At 39.6% G+C, this 25,945-nt stretch overlaps 3 protein-coding genes across 3 annotated transcripts; 2 read left to right on the forward strand and 1 right to left on the reverse strand.

Annotated features, from left to right (window-relative positions):
* Positions 1 to 13,988: 13,988 nt before the first annotated feature.
* Positions 13,989 to 14,999, reverse strand: LOC136253687 (uncharacterized). The gene is made up of 3 exons (XM_066046347.1): positions 14,702 to 14,999; positions 14,262 to 14,554; positions 13,989 to 14,066 (listed from the first exon to the last, which is right to left on the reverse strand). The coding sequence occupies exons 1-3, from the start codon at positions 14,997 to 14,999 to the stop codon at positions 13,989 to 13,991; spliced, it is 669 nt and encodes a 222-aa protein (XP_065902419.1).
* Positions 15,000 to 18,604: 3,605 nt separating this feature from the next.
* LOC136253688 (uncharacterized) lies at positions 18,605 to 22,530 on the forward strand. Its single transcript, XM_066046348.1, has 5 exons — positions 18,605 to 19,406; positions 19,470 to 19,708; positions 19,771 to 20,843; positions 20,916 to 21,141; positions 21,844 to 22,530. The coding sequence occupies exons 1-5, from the start codon at positions 18,605 to 18,607 to the stop codon at positions 22,528 to 22,530; spliced, it is 3,027 nt and encodes a 1,008-aa protein (XP_065902420.1).
* Positions 22,531 to 23,191: 661 nt separating this feature from the next.
* LOC136253689 (uncharacterized) lies at positions 23,192 to 24,360 on the forward strand. Its single transcript, XM_066046349.1, has 2 exons — positions 23,192 to 23,494; positions 23,683 to 24,360. The coding sequence occupies exons 1-2, from the start codon at positions 23,192 to 23,194 to the stop codon at positions 24,358 to 24,360; spliced, it is 981 nt and encodes a 326-aa protein (XP_065902421.1).
* Positions 24,361 to 25,945: the final 1,585 nt, after the last annotated feature.

A 25,945-nucleotide genomic window follows, 5' to 3' on the forward strand; every position in this document is an offset into this window, starting at 1 on the left:
TAAGGTAAAACGGCTTTCCTCCTATACCAGACTCAACAGAGGTTTTTCGCTCAGACCTACAGTGGTGGAACATGTTCATTACCAGATGGAACGGCATTAGCTTCCTTTTTAACACTACCTCAGCCAGCAAGTATGACTACCAGATACAAACTAATGCTTCCAACTCATGGAGTTGCGGTGCGCACTTCAAGGGCAGATGGTTCCAACTCCACTGGTCATTTGATTGGGATTCTATTGGCATAATGGCAAAAGAGCTGGTTCCCATTGTGTTACCTTGCGCTGTTTGGAACAAAGCATTGTCAAAGCACAAGACTGAGTTCAGGTGTGACAATCTAAGCGTGGTGGAAGTAACTAAGAAGGGCTCTTCCAAGGACCCCATGACAATGCACCTGCTTCGCTGCTTATGGTTTCTTGCAGCCTCATTTGACATAGAGATATCAGTATCACACATCCCAGGAATTCTAGCAGATTCTATGTCTAGGAAACAAATCCCACAGTTTCTTAAGCTACACCCACAGGCTTTCTCCATACCAACACCACTCCCATCAGCTCTGAAAAATTTAATATCCCCTAAAAAACCAGACTGGACATCCCCATCATTCGATGTAATCTCCGCAAACTGCTCAAACTCAGTGACAATTGATCAATGACAGTCACCCCCCCCAATTGTACCATTGTACTTATCATGTACACCAATAGTGTTATTTTGCTTGTGTATACCTATACATACTATGTGTATAACAACATTACTACAGATGCCACACTTAACCACTACTGCACACTACAGACCACACAAATATGCATGTAAGCTGGTAGAAAACTCTTTAAGCACACACATACACTAACATCAAACAGTAAAGTAACCTTCACCTCTCCCACCTCAGGCAATCCTCCATGGACAAAAACACTCAACCCCATTAACACTGAGCAACTGCAACATCAAGCGGAGCACTTTATCACTCTTGGCCTCTCACCCACAACAAGGAAAACGTACTCAGCTGGATGGAGGAGGTTCACTACCTTTTATGAAAAAACACAGCTGTCACCAATACCAGCAACTGAAGAGACCCTTCTGCTGTTTGCCACGTCAATGGTAGCCAGCAACATATCACATGGCAGCATTAAAGTATACCTATCAGCCATCCGCCACATGCATGTCTTATCAGGTCTACACAAAAATCTCAGCCACCAGTTTACCCCCCAGCTCCAACTAGCCTTAGTTGGAATCAAAAGAAGTCAAGCAGACACACCTCCCAGGACAAGGCTGCCCATCACTATGGAGATGATGCAAAAAATCAAACATGTACTCTCCCAGCAACCACCCTCTTACGACAACATCATGCTGTGGGCAGCCTGTTGTCTAGCTTTCTTCGGCTTCCTGAGAGTAAGTGAATTTACAGTGCCGACGCAACAGGATTACGATGAATCAACGCATTTGTCACTAAGGGATATTTCAGTTGACAACTGCTCCAACCCCCGCCTCATCAAGCTACGCATCAAGCAATCAAAAATAGACCCATTCAGACAAGGCGTAGATATCTATCTTGGAGCAACTGACACCCCTATTTGTCCTGTTTCTGCGCTTATACCATACCTAATAAAAAGGGGGGCTCAACCAGGCCCACTGTTTATCACCAATGACCACACGTACCTCACACGAGCATAGTTCAGCCAGAAAGTAGACACTATCTTAGACCTCCTCCAAGTAAACGCCCAACAATACAATACCCACAGCTTCAGGATAGGAGCAGCCACAACTGCTGCTCTGGCACTCATCCCAGACGCTCACATCAAGATGTTGGGCAGGTGGAGAAGCGAGGCTTATCAGCGGTACATCAGGACCCCTCCACAAGAACTCGCCCAGCTCACAAGGCGCCTGGCCTCGACATGTAACCCACGAAACTAAGATGACTGATACTGTACATACACCTCACTAGCTTACGTCTTTGGACAATATCTATGCAGTAATTCACGCTAAATATACACATATATTACATTCATAAATGAATAAACGAATTTAAAAAAAATAATGTGTTGATACACTGAAAGATCCTGTGTCATTTGCACAATATGCTTACAAGGAATACACAAATAATAATAAATAAATAAATTCACAAAGCAAATTGAAATCCAATCAGGAGATACCACACATCCCACTCATTATCGATATATCAGATCCTTGGGTGAAAGGTCACCATTGCTCCCTTTCTGTGGCTTAAGATAATAGCAAGAGTCTGGGAGGGGACTATTGCTAGCCTTGCCCCAGACATCTCACTATCCCAAGTATCTGTCAAAAAGGAAATCCAATATTAACACCTTACATTCTTTTTCTCTCCACACTACAATGAAAAAGTAATACAAAACAAAATATCCCATGGCTGTCGAGGCCTTGTACACTTACCAAACCCCTCCACAATCATTTGATTGTGTGAGGTCTACAGTAGTAACAAACATGTGAAGGGTAAACAGATGGCCAACCGGAACTAGCAGTGAAGTGGATACGGAGCTGCACACCGTTACAGTTGAGTAAGGTGAGTGAACAACATTAAATGAGTATTGTAGAGTACCATATGGTAATTATTCTGTAACTGTGTTTGTGACTCAATTGATCAGTCAGTATGCTATATCTTTACCTAGCTGCTTTTACCTTACTATACAACACTAAAGGAGATCTATTATGCAAGCTTTCAACTACAAGTGATGATGTTTACAATGTTCTTCCCAAATCCACGGTGATCACTAATGATGGAAATGTGATAGTTCAATATGTCAGTGGAGATGGTGGATTAATAATCAGATATTCTTGCAATGGACAAAAATTATCAACGTGGACTCTAAAAGAAAATATTTCGGTATGTAAAGCAAAATAATTATTTTGTGATGCATTGGAATTTTCAACTAGAGTAGGGACCATAGCACATCGATAAAAAGTACTGAAACAAGCTGGAGTATTACATGATATTAAATCACAGTAAAACAATAAGAAGTGTTATATCCCTACTGTGCTCAAGATACCACAAGAAGAGCACAGTAGGGATTAATATCGTGCACTACTCCAGCTTGTAACAGTACTTTTTATTGATATGCTATGGTCCCTACTCTAGTTGAAAATTCCAATTTTTTGTGTGTACTTGTTTGTTATAAAATAATATTATGACTGGTGAAACCACGCATACCGAATTAGTGCTGCACACCCCAGCTACCAATTATCGTCTGAAAAGCCATTACGCTTTGTTGTAGGCTATGTTCAACCCTTTACACAGCATTATGAATCAAGAACTATTCAAAAAGCACCTCTTCAATCAAAGTAGCCGCTATGAAAAATACAGACAATTTCCATTACGAATGGAAGCCATCACATGCTACTGCCAAATCAACACTTTTTGCTGTCAGCCAAGATAAATGGGACACAAAGGAGGACACTGGTAAGTCCACGAAGAATGCATTGTACATACTGCGGTATGCCAAAAAAGCAACTCTCAGGCTGAAGCGACATTGAACAGTGAAAAAATCAAGCCCATAGCCTTAGCCATTATCATGTTATGCCTGTCTGAAGGCATCAGGCAGGCAGTCAGTCAGTAGAAAATTCCATTTAATAATTTAAAAATAAATAAAAATCTGTAGCAATTTGTTGAAAGCGTTTCGGGTCAATTGAAAAGCTTGCTTGTTGGTTGTAACTAACCAATCCTGCCTCATCGTTGTCAAGGAAAGTTAATGCTGGTTTTTGGGTGATGTTTTTTGTGGGTCACGCCTACTCCTATGTGGTCCCTACTATACAGTACTATTATGCTGTATGAGAAGTATAACAGGGAAGTTTAGCAGGAGGTGACTTTGCTACCACAACAGATATATATAGTCTTCGTTGATCTGACATTATGTCAGATCAAAGTCAAAGTTGATCTGACATTATCTGACAATGAATGTGCAAAGCAGCAGCATGCATAAGCATGCCAAGTTAGGGGGATTTGTAGCATGCCCCCTCTGACAATTTTGGAGTTTCAATGCTTGGAGATTACAATTGATGAGTATTTTGACACCCAAAACTCCTTCAGCAGCCATGCACTGCATCATTGTTAAGCCACATATGTACATATAGTAAATCTATAATGAGTTGATATGATATTATCCAATGCAATGTTTTCTGACATGTATATATTTGGTTTGCAATCTATATAATCATATACTGCAGAATAGTGCTGTGAACCTGCAGAGTTTGCTAAAACTGGTTATTGGAAGGTGAATAATTGGATATTGACTGGTTATTGTTTGATTAGCAGACATTATGGCACTAAACATGCCTGTTGAAAGCCTTAGGGAGGTACCAAAGTGACCATCAACATCCTGCTTTACAATAACAGCTATTACAAGCACATAGCACATGCTTTGAGGTTATGTTATGATGTTAACACCTATCAGCAGGGGTAATTTATGGTTTACCAAGTGGGTGGGAAAAACCAGTTTAAAGGCTTCTTAGCCAATAACTGGCTTGACCTAGACAATACCTGTTCGCAACTCTACTGCAGAACATTTTAAAACCCTTTAGAAGCCACTAAAACAGTGTGTGAATATTTGGTAAGATGATGCAGATTACACTTCAGTGAAAGGTGCAGGTTTGATTCAGACAGTTTATTTTTAGGTACACCTTTTTTTAGAAGCTGACCCTTCTATTAGAGTATATTGATCATTTTTGGTTATAAGATTTCAAGCTTTCAAGTCATTGTAACTCACCAAGGGTAGTGAGCTAACTATGAATTTATTTTTCGAAGATGTATTAATTCATTACCTTTCAAAGCATTTCTTTATAGTAGTGTAGTGTCGTGAGTGCTCATATAGGGGTGGTGGGACGGGCACCAGCTAGATTTGAAAATGGACGGGACAATAGTTGAAGGCTAATGGTGAAATTACAGAGTTGGCCACATCACAGTAAAACCAACACAGAAAGCATTTGGTCAATAGATAGAATGATGGTTATGGAAGACAGACGTTATAATTGTATTGTATTGCATATTATATTGGGTAAGTAGAATTCAAGGAAAACGGAACTGAAAGTGGAAACGGGAATGACCCACGGAAAATGCCTGATAAAGGTCATCATGTAATATGCAAGTTGGACAGATTTGATTTTGTAGCACAATGTTTCTTTGCAGTGTTGTTTGGATCCTTTCAATAAAACAATTGAAACACTCCAATAGAGCAGTCACCTGCAGTAAAAATACTCTAATAGAGCAGTCAAGAATTGACAAGCATACCAATGCTGCATGTATAACAGGCGCAGAGAAATGGGGGTTGGGGGGAGGTAGTGGGAAGAGTAACTGCTCCCCCCCCCCCAACTTTTACAAGTGGTGCCCCCTCAACTTTTACAAGTGGTGCCCCCTCAATGCCCAGTTGCTAAAGTAAAGCAACTATTGTAGTCATTAGCCAACTTACTTTGCCTTGATGTACTAGAGTTTGTGCTAAAATTTATTTTATTTCAGTTATGCAAAAATGGAATACTGCCCCCTTCCCCCACTTTTGAGTACTGTTCTCCTCCCCTGATGTATATTCCCATCATTTGACTTCTAAATTACCTGGAAGCATTAAGTGACCTTATAATAGGCACTATCAGTTAACTTAGAGTACTTTTGGGAATCTCAGTATTAATTTCAAGTTATAATAATGTTTAATGTTATGGTTTCAGAGAAGTAGAGAACTTTCAATATTGATGACTCAACTACAGGTGCGGATACAGACTTACAGAAAGGGGGGTCAGAATGAATTGAAGCACTACATTGTCTGGTTTAGTAAGGTGAGACCAAAAAAATAAAAAGGTCGCAGCCAACTGACAATGGCTGCCCACCTCACCAAGTACGCATTTATAGTTGATAAAGTACATAAAAATCCTTACATGACTCACTACACACTGTTCTAATACTGTTACTGCTGATTAGAGTGACTGCTCTATTAGAGTATCTTGATCTTGGTATACAAATCTTTTTTTTTTGGGGGGGGGGGAGGGGAGGTCAAGAGCCCCCTATGACCCCCCCTGTATCCACCCCTGCTTAGCTAGTCTATAATACCTATGACAGCTATAGTCCATTAATTCACAAGCCATCAATGTGGGTCCCTGGTGGGATAGGTAACAATACATTCTTGACTGTTCTATTAGAGTGTTTTGATCGTTTTAGCAAAAGGATCCAAACAATGACATTGTGCTGCAAAATCAAACCTGTCCAACCTGTATCATTGTATGATGATCTTTATTAGGCATTTTCCGTGGGTTGTTCCCATTCCTGTTTACCTTGGATTCTACTTACCCTATTATATTTATGTGCCATTGTCTGGACAGCCCAAGTTGGTCATGTGGCTTGTAATGGAGTAGTTTGTAATGGAGTAGTTTGTAATGGAGTAGTTTGTAATGGAGTAGTTTGTAATGGAGTTTGGTTTAGATGAAAGCACAAGGAGGGAGCCTAAAGGTTGCTGTTTACCTGTTTGATGGCTTGTTTATTCTACTATAATAATAACTACCACTTGGTTGCTAGGTGATAATGGGTTTTTACAGCCCAGGGGAGTGACCATGAATGCTCTGTAGTGACTTCCCTCTCTGCCCACTAAACTGCATAGCACTAACTGATAGCAATAATAACTTGAATTTAAGCTAGTCATTTAGCAAAATAGCATGTTATTCTTAGTTATGGACATTTCTGAGAGATGTACCAGATAAGAGAGGTTCCACGTGCACTATACCAGGTTAAGTTTCTTCTTACAACTTGGTAGCTTTACGTCAAACTACAAAAGTTTGGAAATGTTTAACATACATACAGACCAATTTTCAAATTTTTACCTGTTTCCCTGTAGGCGTGACAAAAGTCTCTTTGTACGCAAATAATCATCTTTCCCTCTGTAGATTTGTCTTCTTACGCTCTTAAGACAATAGGGATACACGTTTGTGTTTTGTAACAGTTCTTGTGAAGTGTACAAAGAAAAGGTAGAAGGTAAACCCAATGAAATAAAGGGAAAAAGAGAAATTGAGTTGAAATTTTGAGGACTAATACATATGGTGATTTTGCTCGAATTTAATATGTGCAATTCAGAAGTTGGAGAGCATTTGCGGTGTAAAAGTATTCCATTTGTGGAAGGAAACATGGAGTACTACATGAAATTTGCATATTCTTTGTTCCTGTCAATATTCTTCCCACAGTGTGGGTGCACCAGCCTTCATGGTACAGTCACACAACACAATACCATAACTTACTGAGGATATATAGAGACTAAGAAGAATAACTAATGAAAAATAAGCTAAACTTCTAGCTATGGACAAAATCAACAATAAATAAATAAAAACAATTCATGTGTATGCATGACTGAATTTTGGCTGAGAAGATCAAAGGAACTATATTGACTGTCAATAGTATCATACAAGAATCAGCTTCATACTTCTTTCCTGTAACCTTGGTAGTACAATATTGGTTAGGTATAACCAAGCCCAAAAGTGCCTTAGTGCAACCCAAAATGCTTCCAATAAGTTGCTACAAATTTTTAAACTTTATTATTTAGTGGTAATTTCTGCTGACTGACTGACTTACTTACTAATGCCTTCAGATAGGCGTAAGGCTACAGGCTTGATTTTTTCACTGTTCGACATCACTTCAGCCTGACAGGTGTCTTTTGGCATACCACAGTATGTACAATGCATGTATCATGGACTTACCTTTGTGCTCCATTGTGTCCTATTTCTTTTTGCTGACAGCCCAAGGTGTTGATTCATGATAGCAAAAGATGGCTTCCCTATGTTTGTAGGAATTGTCCATATTTTCTGTGGTGACTGGATTGATTACAGAGGCACTTCTCCAACTGTTCTCCATTGCAATGCTGTGCAATGGTCTGAACAAAATTGAAAGTAAAGTGTTATGGCCACTTCACTTCGAGGCAGTAATTGATAGCTGGGACACACATTCAGATGAAAAGATTAACTCTGGCACTATTCTTTCTTTCATACGGGATGAGCAGGTTCATTAGTCATTACAAAAAAGTAAACAAATAGAATTATAAGTTCAATTAGGGAACATATAAAATTAAATGTCCACTAGCTTATCAGCAGGTGTATCTCCCTTGTTTCTCTTCTTTTTTTTTCTATGTTCCCTAATTGAACTTATAATTCTATTTGTTTACTTTTTTGTAATGACTAATGAACCTGCTCATCCCGTACAGAAAAGCAGATGGTCCTCCAGCCGAGAATAAGCCTGAAATGCATGGTAAACAAGCAAGTCATATAAAATTAAATGTCCACTAGCTTATCAGCAGGTGTATCTCCCTTGTTTCTCTTCTTTTTTTTTCTATGACTTGCTTGTTTACCATGCATTTCAGGCTTATTCTCGGCTGGAGGACCATCTGCTTTTCTGTAGCTGCAAATAGCCCATATCCAACATATTCCTCCGTCATAGGACCTGCTTGCATCACTGATGCATAACTTATTTGAAGCCTAAGGATCGTTGGCTGCTTGTTTCTACTAATAGCTTTTAAATTATAATGTCCTGCAATAAGCTCTCTGGGACCTTTCCACAAAACATAGCTGTTGCTTGGTCAGCTAGTAGGCCTTGTGGTAGACTGAGACTGCAAACTCAGATTTTTACACCAGCACGTTGTCTAGTGTACCAAGTCACTAAATCATGTGGAATTCTCTTTAGTGGATAAGTGTATGACAGGTGGAAGCTAATTCATCCTACAGTCTCTTACAACACAGAGATCAGACCCTACAAGAACATACATTTGACAAACTTTGTTTTCCACAATGACGTCTTGAATTAGGGCTGGGACGAATATTGAAATTTACCTTTGAATATTTGCTAATAAAATGTTCAAACATTCAAAGCTTCGGTGTTAGCTTTCAAGTTACAGGTTATCTTGTATTTATGCACATCCTTCTTAGGTTTTATCTGTCTAAACCTATTTAATAAGTTTGTAAGAATTTGTAAAGTGCATAGCAGCAATACTGAATGACGTAATCAATCAGTTGCAAATGGGCGTGTCTGCTATACTTCAATCATGCACAGGTAAACACCAAGTAATGGCTAAAAGTACTCCTTCCATGTATTATCTATCACTTTATATAAGGTGTTTTAAGGCTGCAACTATGGTAGTAAGCTGAACTTCGATGGTTTAAAAATGGGCGAGGCACACAAAGATTGATCACGAACAGACGAACATTGATCACACAAGAGGAATAAGCAGCTGCAATGAAGATAATGATGTTTGTTTGTAATTCTTTGTAGACCATGAGTGCATTACGAAGCTTCGAAGGACACTTTTATAATTCGAACTTTATTTGACCTTCGAACCCACGAACCATTCAAAGCTTCGTCCCTGCCCTACTTTGAATCCATGTTGATTACTTTGATTTGCCAGTTCAGACAGTGGATTTCTTTTCTTGTAGGCTTAAACATTTATTGTTCTGTGTTTCATTGTCCATAGTTGCACCTTTTTCCTGCTTCTTCACGTGTATTACTTTGTGCTGTACACATCATCAAACAGTCAAACACCATCATATCAATAAGGTCTGCTTCAAACCCGAGGAATAGCTAGACATATTGGTACCTTTGTCAATACCTGAGCCTGTACCCATCCATTCTCCAATTGAACTTTGGATAGTATTTATACTCTTACATGAATCAAGCTAGAAGAAATCACTGTATCACTTTCTCATGTCTAATCCTGCTTTTAAAAATGCTAAGCTAGCTAATTTCATTAAACCAATCAAAAAAGACTTGTGCCAAATGTGAAATATAGTACTCAGCTTTGCCTTGTGCTACTGCTATAGTGGTCTCAACCCCTCATACTATATTTCACTCCCTACAGTGCTAATACAATTGCATGTCCTCTAAACATGACTGCTAATAGTGATTGATGACAACTACTTAAGGGAAGTGGTTCACCAAAGTTGACAAATTGATGCAATTGACAATTTTATATTTCAGTAATAATTATATATATATGTTCTGACCATATACTAGTAATGTACAAGGAAATCTCCAAGCATTAGTATCACCATTATCTGGTGCTGCCCGCCCTTAAAAGTAAGAATCTGGTAAAATTGTGTTTGACAGTGTGTGTATGTCAGATGATTGCCCTGCAAGGCATTGTGTTGCCAAGGCGACTTGTGTTTGACATATGGCTGAACTTCATTGGCACACATTAATTGGCTAGTGTGGAATTTCTGTGCTAGAACTGATATGGGATCTGTATTTTACCAGACCCTTACTTTTAGCAAAGAGGCGGGAGGTGCTAAACAAATTTTTTGCCTCATTTATTGTTAAACTGTTGATGTGTGTACATAGTATGTTTTAACTTGATACATCAAAAACATAATGGTGAGCTATAGGTGTTAAAATGTAAACTATACAACAATATGTGCACCGCTGTGAACTCCACGGCTGCTCTGATGTCCCAAGAACAGGAATAATGTGGGGCTTACTGTTAGTTAAACATGCCTCTCAGCATATAGGAAACCAATGGGTGACTTCCTGTTTGTGTTCCTTCAGTTTCATGGTAAGTGGTAGATATATGGCTGACCACAAAGTATTGGTTGTACAGTACTGGAGTCATCAGTATCAAACTGGTCTACCAAAAACACTGTGATTCACCACAGCTGGAAGGGAACTTGTACTTGACCGCCTGAGGTAGCATCTTGAAATGCGAAAGCTTTCTCAAAGAGCTGCAGAGTTTATCACTGAATCATATCCTGTTCAGTACGCCAGTGATGCCACTTATGCCAGGCTGTGTTTTAGGCATTGTTAGTATTTCCACTTCCTCAATCAATGTCAACATCTGGAGAGGGTGTGGTCGCTGGTCTGGGTTAAGTAGAAGATTGTAATCCATTGGGAGTACTTGGTAGGCCCATTAACATTGTAAGTAATTGTGAGTACCAAATGATAGTTTGGTCAGTTTCTGCCTGTTGATTTTGTCAGTTTTGTAAAATTATAGGGAGCGATGAGAAAACCACAAGCCTAGTGGATTGCTATTGACAACTCAACCATGTCATAGTCCGGCACCATTTCCTCTTTTAAACACCCAGGATCACATGAGAAGAATCATGTGCCACAAACTTTGCATGGATACATCATAAAAATCCTAAGAGTTTTTTTTAGAAATTTGAGCTTCATTACCACTGGCTTTCATGATAATGTAATCAGGAGTACAGTCAATCTAAATAAATATAGTGGTCACTCAGAATTCGTACTGGTTGTAATTGCATATTCTAATGTTTAAGTGCCAGTCAATTGTGTTACCGTGTATGTGTATCTTTTCCACCCACTCACACTGTGCTGGCTATGCATTGCATACATACCCTATTGGTAGGTTGTTCCGTTGGTGATTGCTTGGTTGCATGTGCCCCGGAAAAAGTAAAAAATAATGATGTGACAATAATAAACTACCCCTCCTTTTATTTCCAAGTTGGAAATCTCTTCTGTTAGTAATCCTCTCCCATTGTGCCCAGGATGAAGTTCACAGCTAGGACCTACTCTCTGAACAGGCTATTGATATAGAGGCAGGTGATATCCCTTCACTGTGGTGAGAACCTAGGGATCCCTTGTAAGAATCTCTCAATTGTAGGTATATAGTCTGCTAATAACTGGAACAAGTCTGTGTGTGGTATTATATGACAAATCCAGATGTAATGGTGTCAAAGGAGGTGACATTTGAGTTAGAATTTCTTTGATGGGGGATGGGGCTGGTGGTCAGTAAGTCTGCCTTGTCCTTGCCATGCCCCTGCCTCTGTATTCATGTTAAGTTGTTAAGGTTACCCTGCCAATTCCCCCAACTTTTAGCAGGGCTCCTTCAATTGGACAATAGATGGTAGGGTGCATGACATGTTACCATAGTACCATTGTGAAACTGATACTAATTGGGCTATTGAAGCATCAGATTTTACCTTGTTCTGTAGACGTTTGATGAATTCCTGCTAGCTTGAGAGGGTCATACTTTCCCAGCGATTTATCTGCAAGCTGCAGTTTATTGGTCCTTCTCATTTGTGACAGTAACTCATTTGCATTTCCAAGGAGTATTAATGATCACTGGACTATGTCTAGCATGCCATAAATATTTTTTGTTGTTGCATTAACATCTTCTAGCAGATTTTACTTAATGAGGTCAGATCACAAGCCTTTAGTTTTGCTGTCCCCTTGTTTTGAGAAGCAAGATTTGAGGTAGTCCTTCATGAATTGGTCAACTACTGGTCGTTTTGCTACTGTGGATCTCATGTGCCTTATGCATTGCCGACCTGTTAACTTTGCTCAGGGTATGACAGAAGTGCTTTTCTAGATAATTTGTAATTACTTGTTGCAAGATAGACGTGTTGTCTTTCTTAGCATCTAGCATGTTGGGGTCAAAGTTCTGTGGATTTTTTGATCTGTCATCTACATGCAAATACTGCTGCCCATGTTGTTGGTGTAATTCCAATTAATGCCTATCTGTATCATAGTCTGCATCCTCAGCTTGGTTCCCCTAGCTGTAACAACAGGATTACCGACGTGACTGACCAGTGGGACTTCAGAATCAGCGTGTTGTTAGATGTTGAGACTACCAGATTGGTGCATTTGCACAACCTGGTACATATTTGCATAGCCAATTCAGGGTGAGGTCCAGGCTGGTCACTAGTTGTCATGTGCTATTTACTATTGCCCAACTTGGTGCAGGATGGTTAGTAAATGTGCCCTAAGAGCATCTCTTAATGAGTCATTACCTGAGATATTGCCTCTAGGGTCTTCTCCCGTTTATTTTCTACTTACAATACACCGGCCACGTGTCTTGCTGCTAGTATACAAAAATGCTGAAGTGACATCATCGTATTAATACAGTAGCTTTGAAATGCTGACATGCAAGGAATGTAGGGGCAATACCATCAGTTAGTTAATCACTGTACCTTGTACCTGGAATATGAAATACAATTTACCATACTGGGTATATCCTCTATTGAACTAGTACTGATTTGTATGTGTATTTGAATGTATGTAATACATACCAATCATGATATTGTCAGCATTTTACAACTGTGTAATATTTTTGCTATATAGGCTGCACGTGTGATATGGATAATACTGATGTAAAGTCTCTGGCCAGTGCTGCAGTATGTTTTCAGGATCTGTGTGTTCTTAAGGAACGTGAGAATCTACGAAACATCCTAATACTAGATTATGGAAGGTTTAGTAGGAAACAAGAACATCTAGATGCTGTACTGAGTTGCAATTGTTTGAACAAATATTTTTATGTAGTAATTATCAATGAAGCTGGTCATTGTTCAGATGTTATTAGTTTTCCACCCACCTTCAAGCAACAGAATTGTTCAATTCTTAAAGTTCCACCTTCATCACTTCGAAATGTTGGTACTATTCAAGATCACGTTGTAACACAAATGCTGATGTTTTTCTAGCAATATCATTGCCGTAGAGCTTATTATTGTTTGTCTTTAGATAGCAACTTTCCAGATGAATCCAAAATCATGGAACACACTGGCTATGAATATACTTACTGTACAGTGATAAAATCAGTTAATAACTTTGTTATTTAGACAATTAGTTCCACTTCAGAGAAAGTGATGACCCTGCTAAAATGACCATGTTCCCTCTCCTTAGAAATGATGTGCCACGTGTGCCATTCACTGAAAATTCTGGAAAGCTACTTTTCTTTTGTTTGGGAGAAAAATACTATGGTATACCTGTTGCATCACTCTGGGAGGAGTTGGAACAGTTTGGCAACAAGTATTCTTTACATGTTTCAGTAACCACTGCTTTTCCAAGTGTAGATTATGAGGTACAGTGTCTATATACTATATAATAGTTGTGTTAGTAGACAATCATACTCTGTAGCTAGCTTTTAAAAGAAAAACGAAACGAGCAAGTAAAATGCATGCTCCAAAGCCAACTAGGGAGTTTTGAGGCTTGCAACTATACCAAAATGATTCAAGGTGTTCACTGCAGAAGCTATAGCAAATAGTTCCTTCCAGACTATGCCTCTGTCTACTTCGTCACTTGATCAGTGTGACTGAATCCAATGTCCAGACCAATAGGCCCCCCAGCCAAGGCTACCTGATGCATCTGTAAACAGAGACATAGATGGAGAGGTGGACCAAGTGCTTTCCAGGATATATGATGTGCCATTCCAAGTGGGGAGGAAGGCTAGGCACCAGTCATGCATCTGTGCATAAGCGTAGGTGGTGGTGCATGTGTGACACTTTGCAGCTAAGGTATATGAGTCAGCGTAGAAATATTCTGCCTGCTGGGACTACGTACCTTGTAAGCAAAGGATACTTTTCCAACTAAGGACAGCAGTTGATGTTTTGTACATTTATCCTTCTTCATGAGTGATTGTATTGATAAGATAAGGTCAGCTTTTCGCTCTGGTGAGATACTGGCTGTCATGTTCTCAGTGTCAATAACAATCCCCAGGAACGTGAGTCGGGTTGATGGACCTTCAATCTTAGAAGTCTTGACGGGAGCATTAATATTGTTATATAGGGAGAGCATTGCTTGCAGGTTGTCTGAGCATTCCTCTGTACCGGGAGAGCCAGCGGTGAAGAAATCATCTAGATAATGGAGTACATGGCGTACACCATGGTTGTGCTGGAGGGACCAGTGGATGGCATCAGCTAACTGATTAAATAGAAAAGGTGCAGATCAAAGGCCAAAAGGCTGGCAGATGTCAATATAGAATTGGTCTTGTCATTGGATACCTAGAAGGTTCCAGTCTTCTGGTCTTACTGGAACAAGACGTAATGCAATCCTAAGGTCTATTTTTGCCATTATAGTACCCTTACCAAGGGCAGATACGATTGCAAATGCATCATCAACTGAGCAGTAAGAAAGTGCATAATCCTCTGGATTTATGGAGTCATTGATGCTGGATCCATATGGGGCAGACAAATAGTAAATTGCACGCCAGCCACCATCATGCTTAGGGACCAAGCCCAGTCCTGAGCAGCGGAAGTTCGGAAGTGGTGGAGTCTGGAATGGACCCAGCATGCGACCCATGTTGCGTTCTTCAGTGATGTTGGCATCCAGTATGCTAGGGTTTTGGAGTGAAGAGGGAAGGTTGCTGCTGGAATGTGTAAATTGTGGTCCAGTGTAGCCAATGTCACAACCATGCTCTAGGTAGGCATTCCAGCCCGATTTTTAAATTTTGGAAAATGGACTTTTTATATGCTCAATAGATAGAGTATTGAATGCCGATCTCAGAAATATATAGTTTGTTGGGTTGGTATTAACTACTTTGGCATACACAGTGCTTAAAAACTGAAAAAAGGTATTTTTTTCTCCAGGGCTCCCCATACATTTTAAAGGGGAAAATGGCACAATTGAATCAGGAAGCCATCTAGCAATCTGGACTGCCTTGAAACTGCAGTTGCTTCTAGCTGCAGGTTTGTACACGTAATGGGAGTAACTTCAGATCGTATCGGATCTCAACCATCTTTGTATGCTTTGTGGTGAGCAAATATGTTTCACCTATTGCACACTTCTCAATACAATGGTGCATACCCACAGGCAAGAGGCTATCTCAAGTAAGCAAAAACATCAAGTTAACAACTTATAAAGGTAAACAACTAAAGTAAAGGTGTCACAATGATGCAACAATACCTAAGGTGGAGTTGTGATTTCAATTATGGCATCGTTGTGCCGACTTTGAAGTGGTTTGTATTTTTGAGTTAATGACACAGCCATCAGAAAATTACTCTGGAGCTGAAAATCACTAACCCGAGCGAAGTAACTATGCACTTTAAAGTAAGCACCAGTGACTACCTTCCATCCGACAGTACGTTTTTAAAAGTTTTAAAGTATTCTACATACATTACCAGGCTTGAAAAGATTATAAAACAACACAAAACTTACTTATATGTAACGCGCACAACAAAACTAAGATTTTCATGATGATCAGCGTGTGGACAAACCCCATAGCGATTTTCATCCTCATTGGAGCTCGCACTACGGAGCAATCCCAAATTAAACACGAGTTGTTATTTTGTGCCAGGGTTCTATTGGGGAATATACGGAGAATTTTTTTATTTAAAAATCTCGGATACTGGAATGCCTACTCTAGGTTGTGAATTAAAGTGCGCACAAATGTTTGATCAGGGTGAAGCACTAGTTCATTTTGTAGAACATGCAGGTTGATTGGTGTGCAGGGCTTTGAGTTAAGATGACGTGCACTGATAAGATACTGCAATTGCCATGGCAGGTGCTTTGCATGCAAGTGCAATAACTTTGGAGTGTTAGTGCATACGTTAAGTGGTGGGTGTGGTGCTTCAGTGTGGAAGGCAGTGGTGCAAGAGTGCTCTGAGGGGTATGCTCCAAAGTTGTGGTGTCAGGAGTGTGTGAGTGTTCTAGCCCTTTAGTGCACGAGGTGTGTTCTAAAAGGTTAGTATTAGCAGTGGTTAGTAAGTTGTCTAAACCTTTACTGCACAATTTGTGTTGTAGAAGTTTAGTGTGTGGGTGTGCTAAAGCTTCAGTGCACAAGGGGTGTTCTGAAGCTTCATTTCCAAAGGCATGGGTGTACTCTAAAGGGAGTAAAGGTTGAACGCCTGGCTTCCTGAATGTAAGCAATGGTCTATAAGGGGCTTGGTCACACTCAAAAATGAGCGGTCGCCGTGACCTGAGGTTGGCCTCACTGGTTTTTGGGTGGCTGGTCTCCTGTCAGGACAGGAGATGCGAGGATGGGGACCTTACATGTAAAGCAGATGTGTTGAAAAGTGCATGCATTTCTGGTGCACTGCCCGTTGTTAAATTCACCGCATATTGGAGCTCCGGATGTTCTGCGATTTGGTGGTCTAGAGCGTTGCGAGCTGTCACGAAAGGGCGAGTGAGGGTGGTTGTCTGGGTAGTGGTTTTTAGCCCCACAGTAAGGGCATGGCCACCGTTGTGAAGTGTTGGGGTTGGACATGTTTTCATACCACAATTCTTGATGGCGCTGATCCCAACGAAGGTAGGGGTTAGAAGCAGCCATTGTACGAAACTGCCCGTCTCTGTGCTTGATCATTATTAATCAACCAAGATTGTATTAATATGCGTGGCATTCAACCTATCGTGAAGTTACAGGTATCTACCTAGCATAAGCACTTCAATAAGTTTGCGGTGTCTAAATATGCCACTCAAGGAAAGTGGTGATAGGAAAATTTTTGGTTTCATTGCATGGAGAAGGAAGAAGACTAACCTGATTGAAGATAAAAGCCAGAAAGACCCCCAAAAATAACATGTGCTGCTTTAAATGGCAGCGGCTCCTTTAAAAATCATCCAAGAAACATCTTTGAAAATCTCCTTTATGGAATCGTATTAGTCCATCTGACATCAAATGCAGCATCAAAACAGGAAAACACTTACAGACGGCTGTGCATGGGTATAGAATTTACAATAAAATCACTGAAACTCGAATTTTCGTCTGACACACCTGTTACACAGCATTATGAATCTCAAGAACTGTTCGAAAAGCACCCCTGAAATCCACACATAACACATCAAAAGAAAGAAATGAGTGTGCCCCAGTTATATCAAATATTGTATGAAAAGTAAAGTATCCATTATGCTTTGTTGTCAGCTATGTTCAACCTACTACACAGCAGTATGAATCAAGAACTGTTCGAAAAGCACCTCTGCAATCAAAGTAGCCACTATGAAAAATACGGATGATTTTCCGTTAAGAAGGGAAGCCATCACAAGCTAGCTACCACCAAATCAACACTCTTCGCTGTCAACAAAGATGAATGGGACACAAAGAAGGACACTGGTAAGTCCATGAAGAATGCATTGTGCCAAAACGACATCGAACAGTGCAAGCATGTAGCCTTAGCCGTTATAGAGTTACGCTTGTCTGAAGGCATCAGTCAGTTACTCAGTCGGTCAGGGGCGTAGCCAAGGGTGGGCATGGGCAGGCATTTGCCCAACTATCACAGTTTCTTGCCCAACCATCACAAACTTTTCCCAACCATCACAAGTAGCTTAAGATTCATGTGAGGATTCACAGTAGCACACACAACAACCACTGTAAATCATAAACGTGTACCTCATTTGTTGAACCATGACTTCGAAGAAGGGATCGAGATAGATGGTGTATCACGTGATCCATCACGCAGAAAATCCCTTGGGAAGTCCCTATAATTACACTTCTTGTAGACGCACGTGCCATGCTCGAGCTCCTTGGCATGGTTTAAATTCGAAATTTAAAATGGAGTCGAAGTGTGGTACACTATAGTCGTGGTACTGTATCTCTAAGTCACAGTGAGTGATAATCGTTGGTAGGATTCGGTGTGGATGGTGCTGGCAGCAAAAGATTTTGTTTCAGATAAGGAAAGCACCATATAGCCTAACTTACTGCTGATGAAAGAAAATGGGAAAACGTACTCTTCTAGATAACAATAATGGAATATGGAGCTGGAAATGGAGAAAAGGTCAATGTCATGAAGAGAACACTGACTAATTTATTGTTAGTTATGATGTCATTATTATAATACGTAATTGTATGGTTGCTATATGTACCACTAGTTTTATATGAAAATTACTTGAGAGTAAAATAATGTTAGTAGTTGGTTGCTCGTTGTTAGTCTCTTTTTCGTGACAAAGATTTTGTGCAGTGAGCAGGACCGCCAGAGATGTCTGGCCCAATACGCAAGCTGATTGGTCCGTCGAAGGCACGGCTTTTAAGATACACTCAGGATGCTGAAAAGCTTCTTTCGGCACCTATTAATGACAAAGAAGTTGAAGAAGAAGAGATAAATGTAGAGGAATTAATCGACCGTTTTTCCACTAATATTTCTATTTTGGAAAAATGCAACCACGATTGGGTCTCGCTGTTGAGGGAAATGCATGGAGAAGCCAAGGATGCAGAAGAAAAGGAACAGACACGAGTTGCTGAAGGTACTGAAGGATATGTTGAGGTGTTAATAAATGCTAGTGAGGTTGTAAGTCGGCTTAAGAGTAGGCTTAAACGTATTGAAAGAAAAATTGAACAGCAGAATCAATTTTTAGAGACCCAGAAAAATCTCTCAAGTCAAGCAAAGGTTAGCAACATAGGTCAAGACACTAACATTAAGGTCAATCTGCCAAAATTGCAGCTTCCTTGTTTTGACGGAAATGTACAGCAATGGCCTGAATTTTGGGACATGTTTAAGACATCGGTAGATGAGCAGAACTTTCCCAAAGTATCAAAGTTCAATTACCTAAAAAGTGTTTTGAAGGGTACAGCAGCAACAGCTATTTCCGGTTTGTCGATTGACAACAAAAATTATGACACTGCAATTGCTTTATTGAAGGAAAGATTTGGTAGAAAAGAAGTGATAGTTGAATCGCTATATGCGAAATTACAAAGTTTACCAAGGTCATGTAATAAGTTTACAGAGATACAAAAAACTTATGATTGTGTGGAAAAGACACTACGGCAGTTGGAGGCTCAAGGTGAGAGCATAAATAATCAGAGAATGCTAATACAATTAGTGCTTTATAAATTTCCAACTGAAGTTGTTATGAAATTAGAAGAAACAAAGAAACCTACTGATGTTTGGGATATGAAAATGTTGCGATCAGCAATTTTTCAATTTGTTAGAATCCAGGAGAATGTTCACTGGTATGCCATTAATTCTAAAAGTTGTTGGGACAAACCAGTCCATCAGGTCACAAATGTAAAGGGTTACCATCCAACCAATAATATCCCTGCAGAGGTATTCAGTAGTATCAGTGATAGTAAGAGTGTTCGAATAGTAATGCATCCCTGCATTTTCTGTAAGGGTGACCACTATAATGATCAGTGTGTTGGTATAAGAATTTATCAGAAAGAAAGCAGAAGTTGAGTTCTGATGGGAGATGTTTTATTTGCTTGAAACCTGGACATGTTGTCAAAAGTTTTCCTATTTCACATAAGAAAGCTTGTGATCATTGTGGGAAGAAAGGTTACAATGGGAAGAAAGGTTACCACAACCGTTGTTTATGCCCTGATAAATTTCCAGAAGGAGCAAACATGTTTTGTGTTACTGAGCATAATAGGGCTTCAGATGTTGCTGATAGTTCAAGTTTACCTTCTGCAAAGAACAGTTTACATGATGAGTCTAGTCCTACTGAAGAAACAGTTTGCTCTCATGTCACTCATACAATGTTAGCTTCGAATGAAAGAGTACTGCTACAAACAGCAATTGTCCCCATCCAAACTTCTGATGGGCAGACTTTGATTAATGCTAGAGTGCTATTGGACAGTGCAAGCCAAAGAACGTTCATGACCACCAAATTTGCACAAAAATTAAAGCTACACTCAGAGCATAAAGAAAATCTTTCAGTTTCTACATTTGGAGCACAAAAGGCTAAGAATGTTGACACATATGTTGTTACATTTAAGGTAAAGGTCAATGATGGTTCTTTTATGACACTGTCTGCCAATGTGCTTCAACAGATCACTGGGTGCATTCAAAGAGGACCACTGTTACAAAAGGATCTTGAGTTTTTAAGATTGATCTCACCTGACCAGCTTGCTGATTCTATTCCTAATGTAATGGAGACAACAACTATAGATGTGCTGATTGGCTCAGATTTTTTTGGGGAAATTGTTGGGGGCGACAAAGTAGTTTTGCCTTCTGGGATGTTTATGTTGCCCTCAAAGTTTGGATACATAGTTACGGGCAAATGTCCAGGAGGTGACCATGATTTGCCAATCAGCACATTGTTTGTATCTACAGTTAATTTTATGTTGCCTGGAGCAACTTCACATTGTTTATCTGGAACATTTGAACCTGTGGATAAGTTGTGGTCCCTTGAAATCATTGGAATTGCAGACCCTATGATAGAAAGTGATGACGATCTAGCATTACACAAGTTTTGTGAGAGTGTTCGGTTTGAGGATGGGAGGTATCAAATTAAATAGCCATGGAAAGAATCTAATGTATGTTTACCTGATAACTATCTTCTTGCTTTGAGGAGAATGAAATCATTGGTCAAGCGTCTTCAGTCTGACCAAGAGCTTCTTCGAAAGTATGATGACATAATTTGTCAACAACTAGACAGGGGTATCATTGAAAGAATAGACAATTCTGTATTAAGTGGTACTAGAAAGCATTATTTGCCTCATCACCCTGTACTTACACCAGCTAAGGCCACAACCAAAGTTCGTGTTGTCTATGATGCGTCAGCTAAGCCTCAAAGATTTGTAAGTAGTCTGAACGATTGTTTATTTCGTGGTCCAGTGATATTACCTGATCTGGTTGGGCTTCTGATACCATTTCGGCTACATTCAATTGTCATCCTTGCTGATCTGGAAATGGAAAAGGCATTTCTCAAATAAGAGTTCAGGAAGATGAGCGAGATGTCACCCGATTCCTGTGGTTGAAAGATATAAACAAGTCTGATGTAAGTGATGCCAATATTGCTGTGTATCGATTTTGTAGAGTCCCCTTTGGGCTGATATGTAGTCCATTTTTGCTCGGTGCTACACTTAAACATCATTTACTGAAAGAAGGTATACCTCTTGCTCTGGATATTATGAGTAATATCTATGTTGATAATGTACTTATTGGAACTGATTCTGTAGAGCAGACTTTCAGTATTTATCAGGAAGCAAAAGAAATTTTTAGGAAAGCCTCGATGAACTTGCGTGAGTGGAACTCAAATGCAGTAGAATTTTTGGAATCTCTTTCAGCTGATGAGAGAGTTTCCTCAGCTGATGGCAAAGTAAAAGTACTTGGTCTTTTGTGGAATGTAAAAGATGATTTAGTACATATTCCAGGAGTGGACAGAGTAATGATGGATGGCGTTGTAACAAAGAGGGATGTTCTTAATATTGTGGCTAAAATATTTGATCCGCTTGGACTTGTGACACCAGTGACCTTTCATGGAAAGGTATTTTTTGCAGACATTATGGAAACTTTCTAAGTCATGGGATGAACCATTGTCTGGTGATCTTGTTAGGGAATGGAATCAAATACTAAAGATGTTGATCTCTGTTTCCAATTTGAACATCAAAAGACTTGTGGAAAACCAGAGTAAAGGGGTTAATCAGTTGCTGGTGTTTTGCGATGCCTCTACTACATGTTATGCTACGACCATTTATCTAAGAACTTGTGATGGTACAACTGCAAAGACAAATCTTGTCTTTGCGAAGATGCGTCTTGTTCCTACTGGAAAAGAAAAATCTAAATCAAAGGCTAAACTTAAAAAGTTTACCATACCACGTTTGGAGCTGCTAGCAGTATTAATTGGAGTGAGAGCTGTTAGTTTTGTTGAGCATGGAATGAAGTTGAGTATTGAAGAGAAAGTTCTTTGGACTGACTCTCAATGTGTACTGCACTGGATAAAAACCACAAAACCGTTATCTGTATTTGTAGAGAATCGTGTAAAGGAGATCAAATTACACAGGGACTTGAGATTTCGCTATATTGCTTCTGGTCAAAATCCAGCGGATTTGGCCACTCGTGGACTATCAGTGAGTGAGCTTTGTGAATGTTCACTATGGTGGCATGGCCCTTCCTGGCTGGGAACCAATCATTTATCATGGCCTGCTTGGAACCTGCCAGAGATTACTGTGGAGAAGTTAGAATAGATTGAAACTGAAGTAAGAAGATCCAGATCATTTATTGAATTGGCCAATGTTGCTGGAGTTGACCGACTTGATGACAAGCAACTGTTTTTATTTGGGTTGAGGGAACCATTTTACTCTTCTCTTCGAAAGTTGTTGAGAGTGTCAGTGTATGTATTAAGATTTATTAAACTGAAAGTGTGGAGAAAGATTGATGGAAAGAGGTTCAAACACAGGTTAATGGCAGTTGTTTTAGAGAGTTTAAGTGAAGGTTTTATTTCTAGAACTGAAATCAAAATGGCCTCAATTATTGATTTACTCTGTTCAGCAAAGTTATTTTAATGATGTATTTCTTGCTTTGAAGAATAATAAGAAGCACTGTTTGCAAAAGCAACTTGGTTTGAAGACAGATCAATTTGGAATTTTACGATGTTATGGACGATACTCCAATGCTGATGTTAGTGAGGAAATGAAGCATCCCAAGCTACTTTCACGTAAATGTTTTTTCACACAACTTGTTATTCTAGAAATTCATGTTCGTCTGATTCATGCAGGTGTATCACATACTCTCAGCCAACACAGAGAAGAATTTTGGATTCCCCAAGGAAGAGCAGAGGTCAGGCATGTACTGCATCAATGTGTAGTTTGTAAACGTCATGATGGAAAATCCTTTTGTTTGCCAAATATGCCACCATGGCCCAAAGAAAGAGTATCCAAGTCAGACCCATTTACAATTGTTGGATTGGACTATCTTGGCCCCATTCAAGTTAAGGAAGGCGATGCTGTTGAAAAGATGTGGGTATGTTTATTTACATGCTTGGCTGTAAGGGCGATTCACTTGGAGCTTGTGAAGGGACTGTCGGGTCAATTGTTTCTGGACTGTTTACACCGATTTATAGCTAGAAGAGGTAAACCAACTCAAATAATTTCAGATAATGCTCCTCAGTTCCGTTTGGTGAAATCTGCTTTAGATCAACAGTGGCTGAAGGTATATAGAGATGAGACAGTTGAGTTTTTTTCTCGTATGAAGGAATCCAATGGAAGTTTACAACAGCATTGGCCCCTTGGCAAGGGGGTTTCTATGAACGACTTGTAGGAATGGTCAAGAGAGCCTTAAGAAAGGGAATGGGCCGGAGAGTATTATATTGGGATAAGCTCATAACATTGTTGACCTAGGTGGAAGCCATCATAAACACCCGCCCTTTGACCTACGTACATGAAGATTTTCAATCCAGCTTTGTTTTGACTCCTTCTCATTTTTTGACGGGAAGCTACAACAATGCTATTCCTTTTGACACAGATGATTCTGATGAATATATTCCAAAACTAGATTCTGCTCAGGAATTACTAGTATACTGGAGAAAGAACCAAAAACAGTTACAAATGTTTTGGAAGTCTTGGATACAGGATTACTTGTTAAACTTAAGGGAAACCTTACCACTAAATCATAAAGGTCCCAGGTCACAAGTGTTGCGACAACCTCAAATTGGCAAGATTGTTTTAGTAAAGAATGAACATATACCACGCAGGGCATGGAAATTAGCAAAGGTTGATGAACTTATTTTAAGTAGAGATAATCAAGTACGTTCAGTGAAGCTTCAATTGCCAAATAAAGGTATTTTGGATAGACCGATCAGTCATCTTTATCCCCTAGAAATACCATCGGTAGTGAACAACAATGATCCACTAACAATTGAGGCATCTCCTGGTGCAGATATTGATGATCAGCAGAAACATGGCAGAAGAAAGGCTGCTATTAATGCTCATAGAAAGATTACTGAACAGTTGCGTACTGATGCAGTCATTGTTTCATTTTCAGTGTGTCAGGAGTGTCATGAAGAGAACACTGACTAATTTATTGTTAGTTATGATGTCATTATTATAATACGTAATTGTATGGTTGCTATATGTACCACTAGTTTTATATGAAAATTACTTGAGAGTAAAATAATGTTAGTAGTTGGTTGCTCGTTGTTTGTCTCTTCTTCGTGACAGTCAAGTCATTATGAAGTGTCACATGCACAATTTGTGCAGATTAACCGAGTTGTGGTTTATACCAGATTCATGCAAAATGCACATTGGCTGCTATAAGTCTGGGAAGAAGCTTTATTGGCATGCTGATATTTGTGATAGGACTCATAGCTCATAAATCAGCTCCCCTGGCCTTCAATTGGGGCCATGTGGCATTTACTTGAAAAAGAAATACATATTGCTGTGGTGGTTGGTCTGTAAGCTATACTGCCAGTTGATTGTAGTAAATATGTGATGAACTGTTTACATTGTTGGTTCTTGTTGGTTCAGCAGTTTGATGTCACGTGATGCTCAGCTACGACGATCATTGGTGGATGCCTGCCCTACAAGTTTAATAGAATAGCATATAGCTAGTAAATGTTTGCATGCATGCAAGCAGCATTTGTTTTCACTCTAGCATAGGAAGCTGTAGGCCTTGTGTGCATACACTTTTCATTTTTCTTTTGATAATGTTTCACATGAAAGTGAGCGTGTTTCTTGTGTGTGTGTAGTTAAGTTCAAATATTGGCTGGCTACGCCCCTGCAGTCAGTTAATAGAAAATTCTGTTTAATAATTTTTTATAAAATTTCGTAGCAACTTGTTGAAAGCGTTTCAGGTCGATCTGAAGACTTAGTTTTACCTAACCAATACTGCCTATGCCTCATTGTCGTCAGGGAAAAGTGAGGCTGGTTTTTGGGTGACATTTTTTCATGGGCCGCACCCACTCCTTTGTGGTCCCTACTATATATGATAGCAGGAGCTTATGAGCCGCCGAAGGCGGCGAAGGAGCATGAAACTTACGTAGCCTGCTGGGTGCCATCAAAATCCAAATTCATTAGCGATTAGTTTCCATATAAGGAAAGTAAAATCTCTACTGTATACTAATTGTGCGCGACACTCGTAGCAATTTATTCAAAAAACGTAACGTAATTTGGGTTGTGATGGAACCGAGTTTCATGCTCCTTCGCCGCCAAAGGCGGCTCATAAGCTCCTGATGATAGTCAACTGGTTTAGCTGTTGGAGTGCCACTGCTGGTTATGCTACAGTCAGCAATTCATGGCTGGAATTACACGAGTTGGCTCTTTTGTATAACTACCTAAAAGTATTTCAAAACCTAAACATTCAAATGTCTGACACCTTAATACAACCAATCAAAGTTTTCACTACTACACATTTCCTATAGGGAACCCATAAAAGTACATAGTCTTTTCCTGGATTTGCAATGAAGCACTAACCACACATTGACACCTTTGCTGTCATCACTAATCATCTGGTTGGCTGAAATGCTATTTACTAGAGAAAAATCATATTTCCGCTTTTTCATTTTTAGCTTTTTTTAGGACTCAGCTCAATGATGAAGACTGTATGTACTGTGTACATATGTACATAATATGTACATGTAAACTGTGCACAGTAGCTCAGTAAGAC

Source organism: Dysidea avara, chromosome 4 (assembly GCF_963678975.1).
Source record: "Dysidea avara chromosome 4, odDysAvar1.4, whole genome shotgun sequence".
Classification (NCBI taxonomy): domain Eukaryota; kingdom Metazoa; phylum Porifera; class Demospongiae; order Dictyoceratida; family Dysideidae; genus Dysidea; species Dysidea avara.

Coding starts and splice junctions, on each gene's coding strand:
- LOC136253687 (XM_066046347.1), bottom strand. CDS start 14,999: ATGGGTCGCATGCTGGGTCCATTCCAGACTCCACCACTTCCGAACTTC. Junction 14,555..14,701: donor AGAAGACTGGAACCTTCTAG/GTATCCAATGAC, acceptor TCCATTATCTAG/ATGATTTCTTCACCGCTGGC. Junction 14,067..14,261: donor AAGTATCCTTTGCTTACAAG/GTACGTAGTCCC, acceptor CTCTGTTTACAG/ATGCATCAGGTAGCCTTGGC.
- LOC136253689 (XM_066046349.1), top strand. CDS start 23,192: ATGCCACCATGGCCCAAAGAAAGAGTATCCAAGTCAGACCCATTTACA. Junction 23,495..23,682: donor TAGATCAACAGTGGCTGAAG/GTATATAGAGAT, acceptor TTGTTGACCTAG/GTGGAAGCCATCATAAACAC.
- LOC136253688 (XM_066046348.1), top strand. CDS start 18,605: ATGTCTGGCCCAATACGCAAGCTGATTGGTCCGTCGAAGGCACGGCTT. Junction 19,407..19,469: donor ACGGCAGTTGGAGGCTCAAG/GTGAGAGCATAA, acceptor TTCCAACTGAAG/TTGTTATGAAATTAGAAGAA. Junction 21,142..21,843: donor CAGCTAAGCCTCAAAGATTT/GTAAGTAGTCTG, acceptor TATTTTTTGCAG/ACATTATGGAAACTTTCTAA.